The sequence below is a fragment of the Sturnira hondurensis genome, unplaced genomic scaffold, assembly GCF_014824575.4.
Source record: "Sturnira hondurensis isolate 20B ecotype Veracruz unplaced genomic scaffold, ASM1482457v3 Scaffold0022017, whole genome shotgun sequence".
NCBI lineage: Eukaryota > Metazoa > Chordata > Mammalia > Chiroptera > Phyllostomidae > Sturnira > Sturnira hondurensis.
Window position 1 is genome coordinate 10,140,948 of NW_028094648.1, and position 14,686 is coordinate 10,155,633.

General features: G+C 35.5%; 1 protein-coding gene across 2 annotated transcripts in view; it reads left to right on the forward strand.

The window, feature by feature from the left end:
- The window catches only part of GABRA2 (gamma-aminobutyric acid type A receptor subunit alpha2), a 105,701-nt gene extending 94,307 nt beyond the window's left edge, over positions 1-11,394 (forward strand). For both annotated transcript variants that reach the window (XM_037034183.1, XM_037034184.1), the window contains exon 10: positions 9,777-11,394. In XM_037034183.1, coding sequence (XP_036890078.1) covers positions 9,777-10,073 — 297 coding nt within the window. In that variant the 3' untranslated portion in view covers positions 10,074-11,394. The remainder of the gene's footprint in view (positions 1-9,776) is intronic.
- The last annotated feature ends 3,292 nt before the right edge of the window (positions 11,395-14,686 follow it).

A 14,686-nucleotide genomic window follows, 5' to 3' on the forward strand; every position in this document is an offset into this window, starting at 1 on the left:
AACCCTGTAGGGGTGCTCTTGGCAGTAACAGTCTCTCGAACCACTCCCTAGCATCTGGTGAGTTCTGACTCTGTGTCAGGAGCTTTGATAACTTTTCTTTTTTTTTTCTTTTAACATAGACTCTTTCATGTAATCTTTACATCAACTTTGTAAGTAAAGTCTCATATTAATTCTTTTTCTATTCTGATGAAGAAACTGAGGTCTCATGAAATTACTTGCCAGAGCTCACACAAAGAGTTAATAAGTATAATGGAACCCAAATCTGATCATTAGGTTCACAATCTTAAACACCACATTGATTTATTTATTAAGAGTGGGTGCTACCTCTACTTGCTATAGAATTCAGGCCTTATATTTGGGTTGAGTTACTACCCTTCGCCCACCCCATCTCTGTTGCTTGGATGCAAAAATCTATATATCCATCGTTGTTATTTCCCCCATGTTGTATGAAATAATTGAGTCAGTGCTGGAATACCTAGAAATTTTAGGTCATTCATGTAGTCGGTAAGACAAAAGTTATTTAGGTTCAAGATAAACTTCTTTGGGGGTTATTGGTGCTCATTTTTAGGTTTCCAATGTGAAAGTTAGTGGTAGTTCTGTACCTTGATATTCCAGCTGTTTCCTTTCTTGTTCTATGGATTATTATTCATCTGCCTTAACAGAAGTCTTTGGATATACCACAATATGCAATAAAGTTTCCTTAATAAAAGTAAAAAGTTCTACTTGTAGGACCACTTTAGCAATCTATCTACTTAAATGCTCTTCTATTGCATTTAAAATAATGTATTTGCTGATTTTATTTCTTTTTTCAGTTATTTCAATATAAGTATTTTTCCTCATTTCTATGTCCATGTTGCAGCTTAAGCATACAAACATGTTACAGTTTAAAAGTCCTGCTCTTTTCTCGTGATTTTGTAAACAAACTTTTAATGAGTTCTGGTTTATTTCACCTATTTTATAAGCTATATTTTGCACACAAGTAGCCAATGAGTAAACATTAAAAGAAATTTGATTAAATTTCTTAGTTTAACCTCCCGATTATTTGAGCATTTCCATTTCATTTTATTGTTGATTTATGTCCTCATCCCCAATGATATAAGCTGCTTTTTCATTACTATCTATGAAATTACTTCTTTTTAGTAATATTAGTTAACACATGAACTTTCATACTAATATATTTTTGAAGATAAGATACTAGTTAGTCATTTGTGAGTGTGTCACAAATGGTTAATAGTGGTTTGCCGTATAAATTCCCCATGTCAAAATTCATTAGTATACTTTAACATTGTGAGTATGCCAATCAAACTGGCATTGTGATTTGGCAAGTCAAAAACTATGCCTTCTCAACCTCTGAACTTGGAAAAAAGAATTACCTATATATGCAAAAAAAGAACAACAACCCACAACCCATTCTTGAAAATGCATTTTAAAAGCAGTAACTTCCATGAATGAATACTGGATTTAAGTCTATCCGCATATCAAACCACACATAGTGGTGAGAAATCTAGGTCAAAATCATTGATGCTACAGCCTAACATGTAGGAAAACAAATAATAAAGTTCATATTGTTTCAGTTCTTAGTGGTTCAAGTTTAGTGGTTAAATTAAAGGGTACATTACTTCAAGCACAGTGCTTGTTTTTATTTACTTATTCATAGTTAGATTGCCAAGCACAGTGCCAGGTATGAAATTTTTATTGACTAAAAATTAAACAAATCTCTGATATTAAATCTGGCCATGTAATAATGTGATATCAATGAGAAGTTTTAAAACTTTCCAATGATGAATTTACCAGTGGATGCCCAATACAATTCCCTGATTCAAATGACTTTTGGGATGTATTTCTTAAACCTATATTGGAAATTTCCAGGTCCCTAGACCAGAAAAAAGTCAAATAGAATACCATAAACTAACCCCTCACATATATAAATGAAATGCAATCTACCTCTGCTTTATTTTTCTTTAGATTTAATTTTAAGTGAAAAATAGTAATTTTCTAGAAATAGAGTTTTAGTACACTGGCCATATTGATGTCCTTATATTCTAATCAGACTGACGAAGTCTCTGCTTTCTTCAACATGAGTAACTTCATTCAGTTAAGGTATTTGTCAATACGAAGAACACATGAAAACTTGAAAATTTGTTAATTGGCAAGTATTAATTTGCTTTATGAGAATAATCACTGATACATACATATTATTGTTATATTTTTAAAAGTAATATGTGTTTGACATAGTTTACATGTAGATTATGCTCTGATGATTGTTAAAGTTAAATAAATAAACATCCTTAAGTTATACTCACATTCCCTTTGAGCGCTCTATTAAAGATAAATCCTACCTTGTTTTGTAATCTTGGTCAAAATTGTACATCACTTTTAGGCTCAGGTGTGAAATCAGACAACAGAACATTATTATTCTAAAAATGTAGAGTGGGATCAAATGGTTCAACTCCAAGTTTTTATGTCTTTCCGTTCACAAAGGTATCTACTTATGTAACCCTCTGAATTTTTCGGGAACCTTCCCTTATGCCCAGTGTTTTCCACTTGCCCAAGACTAATTATTCAGTGCCCTCTCCTTCTTTTTCCCTTCTCAATGTCCATCCATTGGTAATTATTTTTCTTATTTATTCAAAGCCCACTTTTGTTTTTTAACTGCCTTCTTCCTTTCAGTTTATGAAAATGCTTAACATGCTTACCTTACCATAGAGACAGAAATAAAATTGTCTCCATATCCTGTGTCATTCATTCCCCTATCCTCAAATTCTACCCTCTTTTTCGCCCTTTGAGCTTTTTGAAAGCATTGCTTACACTGGTATGTTCTCAATTTCGATTTAATCTCCAACTCACTATAATCTGATTCCCTTTGTATTTATTGTCCTATCACCAAAGGACACCAACAACATCCACATTTTCAGATCAGATAATAATTTTCCATTTTCCTCAACGGAAACCCATTGAATTCTGCTATATTCGAGAGCGCCATTCCAGGCCCAAATTAGTGACATTTCCTTATCTTTTCCTCTTTACAATGAGGCTTAGACTATCAACTTCCTTCCCTCAAGTTCTGGCAGCTGCAACTATTCATTCTATCCTTTGAAAGTCTCTGCCCGAGTTCAGAGTGGATCCAGTCTCCCTCGCATCTGCTCTTGTTTATTCCCCAACAGACAATCATTTGGCTTTAGTTCGTGCTGTTTTAGTTTATGCTGTTCACTGTGCATTCTCACTTTGAGGGCTTTACGGACAGTATTTGTAGGAATGTGTGCCACGCTACGCACACTGTCCAGCCATTTACTGTCTCCAAGTAGATAACCCCGCCTCATCCTCAGTGTGAATGCCAGTCTGCAGGAAGCTTCTGCATCCTTGCCCACCCCCAAATGATTAGATCTCTTTGTAGGGTGCCTAGTACCCTCCGCTTTTGCTTCAGAGCCTTTATTATAGCTTGTAATTGCATATTCGAGTCTCAGCGCCTCTGTTGATCATGAAAACAATGACTGTGTTTATTTGAATAAGTCAGTTATCTCTGTCCATTTGCACAGGATTTTGTGTAAATTAGTTGTTCAATAAATACGGTGTCGATTGATGAAGTAGCACAAATCAAATTTACAACCCACTTTTTAATTTTACCTTCCAATGGTAAAATAATAGTCATTAGCTAATAATAATAGTTATCATAATAGTTAATAATAATAGTTATATTACCTAATAATAATTATTAGGTAATAATAGTTATTATCTACAAGTGTAGCCCATACTTTCTTTTGCCTTCGAAGATCATATATACCCAATCTGTTCCTTAGGCTCTTATGCTGGAATATAACAACTCAATTTTTACATATCTTTTTTTTTAATGAAAGAAACAACAAACAAAAATAAAACTCCTAAATTTATTTTTTCAATTCTTCTCCCAAAGTGACTTATTTTTCATCTGTACCTCATTTCATGGCAAAACCTAATATCACATGCCAACAACTTGGAGGAACCCCTTAACATCACCAGTCGTTAAACGGTGTCCACTCTCTACCCCATATGTCATGGACTATGCCCTTGCCATCTCTCATTTTTTAGTCTCTTTATTCCTTATTATTTCTAATCATGTCTGCCTCAAGTCCCTCTTATAAATTAGGTCCAGAGTTATCTTCCTAAAACTAAAATCTGATTGTTTAACCTTCCAGCTCTTTAATTAATTATTGAAGGCAATTCTTCAAGCAGCTCGGCTATTATGGGTCCAAGTTTTCTCATCTATTTATCTACATGATGAATAATAAGGACACTATTTTTTACTCTTCCTTGTGCACTTACTACTATGTGCCTGGGAATATCTTCATTTTGGAAAAAAAGATAAATAGGATTCTCCACACAAAGTACTTGATCAGGATCACACATCCGTTAAGTGGTGGACTCAGTATTCAACACAGACCTGAAGTCCAGGCTCATAGTACTCCTCAGGCAATTACATGCCCCGCCCAGACCTCCCTGCTTCTACACGTCTCCAGGACACTAGATGCGCTCATCCCTTTTACTGCAATTCCCTTGCCCTCCTTCCCTAACTAATGAACTTTTATTTATGCCATAAGATCCATCTGACTTTTCTTAAATCTTATAACTTTCCAAATACATCTAATTGCCAATATGTCTCTACAGAACCTAGTACAAGTTATTTTATGTAACCTCATTAAATTACACATTTATCGTAAATAAATCTGTTTCTAACAGCAGGTTACATTCTCTGAGAAGATAATAGCTTTGTTTTATTCAGCATTTTCTCCGTCATTCCCTCGCATACCATTTAACATGTAATTTATTTCAGTTAAAATTTTAAAATAACTAATTGTAATCTGCTGAGATGGTTTCCATTTCTAAACCTCAATCAGTGGTCCTGTACTGCCCAAACAAAGCGTATTCTCTGGAAATACATTGTATATTAAACTATTAGAGCAGAGACATAACAATGTGACGCCCAAACTGACATGAAGTGTGCCGTTATTTTGTGATCCACTCCATGCAACTCATAGAAAACATCACTTTTCAAGTGTTTTTATTGATTGCTTTGCATTTTTTAACATCCTGTCTTGTTCCAAAAGCATTTCAGGCAGTTTTCCAGAATAATGCATGCACTTAAATTATTATAAAATAATTTAGGAATAGACATAGGAAGTCAGAATGAAGGAAAAAAGGCCACAAATTTTGTGGCCAGAATGTTAACTGTAGTTCATAGCAAGTGTAGCTAAGTTTCAAATTCTGAGCTTCTTGGCGACCACAGTAACCTGTGGTCACAGTAACCTGTGGTTACTGTGGATGGTTAGTAAATCTTCGCTTGGGGTGGGTGGTGATTTTCTTCAATCAAAAAATGGAAGCATAAATTTCTTCAGAAAGAAAACTTTCCCTACACTGAATTCTCTTTTTAAAACCGTATTGTATGGGTTTTATTATCAGAGAAAGCTGGGTACTGTTGCAGGTAAGAATGTCAACATTCTCCCAATAAACGCAGTAATGAATTTCATATTGATGTTTCTTGTAGTCCCCTTCAATAAAAGCTGAAGGCATTACATTAACATACAACTCAGTGAAGGCAATTCTTCAAGGAGCTAAGCTAATATGGCCCAAGTACATAGCTTTCTCCTGGCCCAGTTTAATCCAAGGAAAGACTTTAGAGTACTTAGAGGAGTGGATGGACTATATAACCTTCAAACAATCTTCTGTAAGTATCACTTTTCTCAGCCAGGATGGTTAGCAAGTAGTTAATACCATTGTCTGACCAGGGAGCATGTTGCCATTTTCATGGGTACTGGACTTTCCAGTAGCCGCAGTGACTGTAAAAGAGCAACATGCTATGTAAAAAGAGCACAGATTTACTACTTTTGAGACCTGGTGTTTTTTTCCAAAGTCTGTTATATTTACAAAAGCACCATTTCCTTGCTCTAATGGACAAATCTGAGATTCTTTCCAGCTCTCAAACCATATGATTGTTATTTTCATTTATATGCCAGGTCACTTCACTAATAAGTAGCTAAAGCAATTACTCAAGTCATTAACACACTATTTTGTCTAACACTATAAGGAAGCCAAGAATGGTCTGCCAACATGGTGTAAGACATTCAGATTGCTGTAACCAGAAAATTTCCAGTCTTGAATTTTTAATTATGTATTTAGAACTCTAATAGAATAACAAGCTCAGAATATTCTGAGTTCTGTAAAACATCATTTTAAAAGTAGAGTTTAATTACTGTGGGTTATATTTCCATTTCGTTCCACTTCACTAGCAGCATCAACAAATTCCATAGCAGCATAATTTACATTTTCCCCAGATAGGGTATAAAAATACGTTGCTTATTGATTTTTTCCGTAAACTCTGTTTGCCCCTTTTCCACTTGCATGTCTCAATCACGAGTAAAACTTCCAGAAACATTGTTTTGAAGTTGAGCTTATTTTATGATTTCTCAGTCTCCGACCTCTATAGATGGTAACATTGAGGACTTTCAGGAGAACTACATAGTAAATTGTAGAATAAACTATTGAAATCTGTTTCTACTTAATAATAAAATTTTATTGTATTTTACAAAAACCTAATGTTTATATATATATATACACACAAATATATATATATATATATATATATATATATATATATATAATCAGAGTAATCGTTCTACCATTCGTTTACATTAATCAAACATTTTTGGAGCTTGCTAGGATCCCTGTATTTCATAGTCTTTTCCCTCAAGGACCTTACTTGTAAATCAAGTGCAATGGGAAAAAGATGTGAAAAGCACTAGGGTGCTGTGGAAGCACATGCAAGGCGGACTTATTGGTGTAAGAAGTGATGTCTCCACAGATGTGATTTTGAGCTGAATCCATGTAAAATGTATCGAACATAGGGGACCAATGTGGATTGATCACCAGTTCCTGGCTCTTTTGTGGTACTGTTCACAGGTCGGGGAACACAGGAGGGTGTACAGATTTAGGCTGGATTTGAAACTAACCTTGATTCATTTCTGGATATTTTATGTTTTGAACACCTGTGGAATACATAGGTGGAGAAGTCCAGTGAAACAGTGTGTAAGGATTCTGGTGTTCTGAGTTGTCTGTGCCTCCACTCTAGGGGCTGTAAGTATTTTCAGTACCACCTGTGCATTTATTAGCAATTGAGGGTATTTAAGTGAGTGGCAGAAAGGATGCTGTAAGAGTTAGTATAGTGTTCTATCTGTAACCCCCCTTGGAACAAAAATATTAACATTTTATGTTTATTTGCCTAAACTTTAAACTGTATACTACAATTCCTAATACAACTTATTGTAAATGTTCCTTTTGCACAAAACATTCCTTGAGCTCTTCTGTGCAGTGTTTATGTCTTCTTCCAAAAATATAAAGTGCATTTTTAAATCTTATATGTCAGTAATCATTGTCTAGATTGTAATTAAATTATAACTTTCACTACTCTCCACTAAGGAGCTGTTTTCCATTGTGATTCAAATACAACTATTAGTTACTTCAACTCTCCCGACAGCCCAGTATGGCTTTGATATAAGTATCTCCCTCTTTATCCAATTAGAAGCTGAAACAGAGATATGTTAAGAAGTATTCTCAAGGCCCAAATTCTTTCTGAGTACAATTTGATGTTGTTTTAAATGATGCTTAGGTACAGCTGAAATAATATAAACACTATATGTTACATACTCTAGGGGTTTAAGAGTCATTTCAGAAGATTGAGCCAGTAACATAAACTTCGATTAGAATATTTTAGGGAAAGTACTTCCAGGTTTTAAACAGCTTCCTCGGTGTCAAAGGCACACAGCATTTGTTCATAGTGAAGATCGGAGTTCTCGCACACCTAGGTTTGTGTGTTCTTTCATCCGCTTCCACGACAAGGGGTTTGGCCATGCCACAAACCCCCCTTAGCCTCCGTTTCTGAATTTGTAACTCGAGGTTAATAATAGAGCTTACTTCTCATCCATTAGTGGAGTTTGTCACAGATGACACCCCCAGGCTCCCCATTCAACCTGACACAGCTTCATAATGCTCAAAAGTTGTTCGCTATTATCTCAGCAGTTACACGCTAGTACATTCCCCTCCATTTGTAACATGGTAGCTGCAAGTGCCGTGACTGAAAAAGGCTCTTTTTTTAGCTTTTCATAAAAATACAAATGGTGGTTCCTCACCCGTTTCCTTTGCTAGACTCCAGGCAGGCCTGGAAGAACATTTCATCAGCAAGGGAAAAGGGGAGAGAAAAGCAGATGCTGGTGAAGGACAGGAAATCCAGTCCTCTTTTCAGGTGCCCTGGCTTTCCATGTTTTGCTGTACTCCAACAGTTTGAGAATTTTTAATGCAAAGTAACTGGCACTCACAATTCTGTGCTAAGCCAAGTGGTCCTCTAAATCTAATCCATTGAGTATACTGTTCGCTATTTTGCATAATTCATCGCTGGCTAATTTTGTTCACATTGTGATAACTAACAATATTTAGTATTTATATGAGTATAAAATACAGGTGAATACAGTTTATATTTTCCAGTTTCATTAATTCAGCTACATATAATGTGCCTACTCTGTGAAAGGCATCATGGTAGATACTAAGTTGTAATGGGGAACAAGCCAGAAGTAACAGCAGCCTTCACCAAATACAGATTCTAATGAGAAAGAAAGATGCCAATAAAATAATCACACTAAAGAAGAAATGTACACATTTAAAAATGACCATGATAGGAATGGAAATCAAATAAGCCGGGTGTTATGAAAGAACATGTTTGGGACCAAGGACTACGGTAGTTAAAGTGGTTAAGGGGGGCTTTTTTGAGGGAATGATGTTTAAACCAAGATCAGCATATGAGAGGGAATGGGTCCCATGAAACTCAGAAGGTAGGGTAGGCTGGAGAAGCAGCGTGGTCGAAGACCCCGAGCAAGGAGATATTCTGAAAACAAGCAGTTTCAGTGGCACTGGTATAAGATAAGCAGAAGAAAAAAAGCCATGGTAAGATCTGTCGGTTTTATTCTCGGTTCTGTGAGATAATATTTAAGAGATTTAAGTGGAGGAGTGACATGATCCAATTTATGACTTAAAAAAAACCCCACTGGGGCTATGGGGTGTCTAAGGATCGGGTGAGGTCAAGTCAAGCTGGGAGAGCACACAGGAATACACCCATTCGTACAGACAGGAGATAGAGTGACCTTGACTGAGTCAGTGAGAACTGGATTGAAGATTGTAAGGAGAAACAGGTGGTGGGTGAGCTAGCAAAAAATCAAAAAAGTTTGTATTCCATTTTCCTTCTTTTGTTTTAGCGTTGATTACACCACCATCTGTGTGTGGTTACAAATTTTCACCATCTGAGTAAAGCATTGCTGTTTGACCTGAAGCAGGGAAATCCTTCTGTCAACTTAAAGAAATTAGACGTCTTTCTTCAGATTTTGAGATCATTCATTGTAGATGATTATTCCTCTTGTTAAAGTATTTCTGCATTTCATTTATTCATTCACTCATTCATAGGACAAATATTTGAGTTACTTGTAAGAGTCAAAATTGTTTGCCATTTGTTAAAGTTGCATTTATATCATTTCCCTGTGAACAAGAAAAAATAGCTCTTTGGGAAAATGGTACTTTTGGTTACTCTGGGGTTCCTCATCCTCATGGTTTTAGGACTTCATACACTCCTTTCACTTATTTTTCTAAATTCCTTCTTTCTAATGTATTTCAAGATACTTTTCTTCAGAATTTGAACTGGAAGTTGGAACATGTTAAGCAGCAGACTCAACCCACATTCTGTTAATTCTTGTATTTTTCAATAGAAAAAAGAGAAAGCCTCTGTCATGATACAGAACAATGCCTATGCAGTGGCTGTTGCCAATTACGCCCCGAATCTTTCCAAAGACCCGGTTCTCTCCACCATCTCCAAGAGCGCAACCACGCCGGAGCCCAACAAGAAGCCCGAAAACAAGCCCGCCGAAGCCAAGAAAACCTTCAACAGCGTTAGCAAAATTGACAGAATGTCTAGAATAGTTTTCCCAGTTTTGTTTGGTACATTTAATTTAGTTTACTGGGCCACATATTTAAACAGGGAACCTGTGTTAGGGGTCAGTCCCTGAATCTAGACACAGGTTAACTTTGGGATGTGCAACACCATTCAGCTTGGTTTGTTTTTGCTATGTACAGTCTGACTAATAACTGCTAATTTGTGAACCATCATGTATAGTATGTATATAGCAATATAGCTAAACAGTACACCTCTTATGGAGACACGCATTTGCTAACCCATGGAACTGTAGGCCAGAAGCACCCTATGCCCGAATCAAGATTGACCTTAGGAACTGGTTTTGAAGGTGGATTTCAGGTGACCTGATGTCTTTCCTCTCCTAATAGCAATGACAATAGGGATCCTATACCACATTTTATGAACCCTTTTGATTTGGGTCTTATATAGGAGTGTTTTCCACTGTTGCCTAACTACGAAGTAAGATAGCACTGACATTCAAAGATAAATTCTTCTCAATAACAGGACCACATTTCTGTAACTGCAGCTCCTTCCTGAGCACTCCTAGCATAATTGGAAGCTTAGCACACATCAGAAGAAAAGCTGGAAGTTTGACAACAGCTTTTAATTATTCTATAAAGTATCTATAGCCGTGTGCATATTACAGCATGACAAGCTCAAATAATTACAAATAACCCCTGACAGGATGTTAATTATGCCTAGAATGTAGTCATTCCTGGAATGTCACGGTCATTACATTTTTTATCATTAGGGTTTATTTGAAAGGGATCATTGAAACCCTACAGAGCATTTTAATCACTGGAAACTACCTTAAATTTTAAAAAAGTAAAATTGAATGTGTCTTATACTTCCCAGGTTTGTGTTGTATTGAAATAGATGAGCTAAATTTTCCTGGTGCTGGTGACTGGAAAAAGCCTCCAGTGTGGCTGCTGTGGAGCAACATTCATATTGGATTAGAAAACTGTGCCAAAAACTCCCACCAATGAGAATGCGTAGGTGTCCCAGAGAGTAGACGGACACTTACATGATTCTCTTCTTTCCTGTTTACTGCAAATTCTGCCTTAAGGCTTCTTTTCATCAGGACTCAGAAGCCACTAATCACAATGGAAAGGGCAGTTAATTGGCACATTTTTCTGTCTCGAAAGCAGCACTTTCAGATAAGAATTATCGTAAATCTGCTTTTGTAAATTGCAACTTTAAATTTTGCTGACCCAAATTTACAACAGCTTTGTATACCAGAAGAGGTTTTGGTAAGAGTTGAACATTTTTAAAGTGAAATCTCAAAGGGTCACCAACAAAATTGTGAATTCACATGCACAAACATAACACACCTCATTAGTGAAATTAGAACACGTACACAAACACGTCGCTAAATTAAAAAACCAAAATTTTCTATTTTATACAATTGCTAATTACTAATGGGTAAAATTCATTTTTCTTTTAGTATTTCTTTTAATATTTAATTAAGAAGTACTCTGTATGCCCCTTGGATATGTTAATAAAAGTTAACAAATGTGTCTTATGCCTGGATTCAGTGCTTTTGGCAAACGTAAGATCTTTCTGATTCACAAATAATACATTAGCAGTTATCAGTTGGCTTTTACTACTAGATACACCTTTATGATGGTGTTTTTGTAGAAACATAAGTAGACGAATAGTGGCATTTCCTGCAGTTTTGTGCAGTATTTCAGTATTGTGCATACGTAGGTATATTCATAAAATCGGTAAAAAGAGTGTCTTATTGAAATAAGCAAAATCACAACAAAAATTGCTATTCCTTTGCCTCGTTTACATTTTATTTTTTTTTTATTTCTTTGTTTTAGTGTGATTTTCATTATGTGCTCGCATGATTGTCTTATTACCAAGGTCACAAATGCCCTGAAGAATTCACCCTGAGGAAAACCTTGACATTAAAAATTCCCTTACAAAAAAGTAATTCACAATCCTTAGTAAAATAATATTGTTACATGAACCAATAAAATTTTACCTTTAATCCCCTTTCAATCACACCTTCTTTATCACCTGAATAGTTTTAAAATGGGCACTTTATCTACACATTGAAATAGAAGATATCCTATTTTCTTATACACTGAAATATAGTGTCGCTCTTCTGTGTAGTTTAGGGAAGTGTGCAATAGTTTAAGAATGTACACAGTGCTTGAAAGTGAGCAATAAAAATGCTTTGTATGGTGTGTCATTATTAGACACTTGAAAAATATAATTCTTATAAGTTCTGCATTGCCCCTTCATGTCTAACTATAAATTATAAATCTATAAATATGTACATATGTAAAAATAACTATGTATAGTAGTTTCTGCAGGACAAAAGGTGACTCATCTACACCTTTGAAAAAAGGCTGCACCTACATTAAAGGTACCAGTTTTAGTAAAATTAATTGTAGATCAGAAAATTTATCATTATCATTATACCTACTTTCAGTTTCATTGTTAAAATCTTATTTGAGACTGATGACATCCTGATTCTCTGATCAGAATTCTCTATCATTTCTCTAACTTGTTGTATTTTTCACACACATTTTAATCTTTAAAAGTTGAGATAAATTAAAGGAAGCCTTTGGTCTTGCTGAAGAAAGGGAAGATGTGCCATGGAAGGGGATTTTAAATGATCAAAGCATAGTCTTTATAATTATTCTCTCTTCCATAAACTACTTTAAAAACACAAATTAAAAGTGATATTAAAATGACTAGATTTTCAGGGAACACATTTTTAATATAGTAACAGTTCTTTCTGACCCACGACACTATGCCTATTTTGTGTAGTAATGCATACACATAAAGATTTATAGTATGTACAAAATGTAGACAAATACATGTACATATACAGAGGTATATCTCGTTGTTATATAGCTATTGCTGTGATTCAGCTACTTACTCCACTAACATATTTTATTTTTACCTCCTACTATGTGTTGTGCAGTGGGGAGGGTGTTAGTACCACTCATATCACATCCACAGAATTTAGTTAAAATTAAAGTGCATCACATTCTTATTACAAACTTAAAATCAAAGACTCTGTTGAACACATAAAGGAATTCAACGCTGAGAATCGTTTCATTAGCCATGAGATCACCAGTGTGCTAGGATGACGGCTATTTCTCTCTATTCTCCGATCTGTGCTCCTATTTGTTTGAATATAAAAATAGAATTACTATAACCATTCAATGTTGTTTTACCCTTCGGTGATTTGTTTTAAGTGGCAGTCTTAATGTTTAGCAATCTTTTCAGGGATCTCTGTACTTTGAATTTATCTCAGGTTTGGATAACTGATCCCCTTGATCTATATTTGCTTAAATAGTCCATAGTTTATTTTAAAAAAACCCACAGAAGCCATTGTTTTACTCATTATATATATTACATAATATCATATATATTAGCCATTATATATAATAGGTAATGTGCTTATGATGTGGCTCACTTTATATTCCTGGGTGAGGGAACCAAACTCTGCCACGATGCCTTAGATTGCAGTGGGACACCTCGGCTCCATGGAATCTACGGCTCGTGGCCACTTGACTTGGGCAGGGCCTGTCATCCGTCCAGTCGGGGGATGAGGGGAGCAGTTTACGTCACCTCCTGCAGAGTCGTGGTTCTTCAGCATCTGCTAAGAGTTCTCTTCAGGTCCTCCGTACTCGATGCACTCAGACAATGCCTGTGAAACACTAAAATACTTATTTTGATATCTGGAACCATATTAGTAGGTTTCTTATACACGCTGTTCATGTTATTAGTCTTTTGGCATCCTATATTCATCAGCATACTTTGAGGCAATTGCCAGATTTTTTCATATAAAAAGATTCAGAATTTCAGGGAAGTCATAAGATGACCCATTGCTACTTTTCATAGCATTTACTTTCCTTTTAATTGAGATTTCATAGGCACCTTGGACACCGAGTCAAACAATTTAAGTGAGGGAGGGTGCAGTTATTTTGCACACCTGCATGCTCGGGAAACCAGGACACTAAACAAATCACTAATAGTGACACGGGCAAGACAAATCATGATATTTTCCTCTTGCATCCATGCTTTAAAATTAAATTCCGTATTTAATACATATTTTAATATTCACAATCTTGTGTTATCAACATTAAATGAAAATACTAATATTTTATTGGTATTAAACACTCACAATTTCATTAAATTCAAAGACAAATTTAGGGCCTCAAAAAACAGAATAGGGCCTGGCTGCTGTGCCTCAGTGGGTTGAGCTCTGGCCTGCAAACCAAAGGGCCACCAGTTGGATTCCCAGTCAGGGCACAGGCCTGGGTTGCAGGCCAGGTCCCCAGGAGAGGGCACGTGAGAGGCAACCCCACACTGATGTTTCTCTCCCTCTCCCTTCCCTTCTGTCTAAAAATAAATAAATAAAATCTTAAAAAAAACAATAAAAGAGAGAGGAAAGCACCAGGTTAATGAGTTGTTGCTAAACAATGTGAAACATTTTTCCTTTTTAATTTCCTATCGAAGAGGAGACACACACACATAAAGAAATACCTAATAGTCATGATTCTATCAAAGTATGAATCATGATTAAACCACTAAAACACATAAAGTTCATATAAAAGTCATGTTGGGAAGGTAGCATTAATAAATTATTTAATATCTACTTAGAAGAATTTTATATCATGTTAGTTCTGTAAAATTCTTAACTTCCAACTTATTTAGACCATTGTTCTCAATTATATTTAGTTG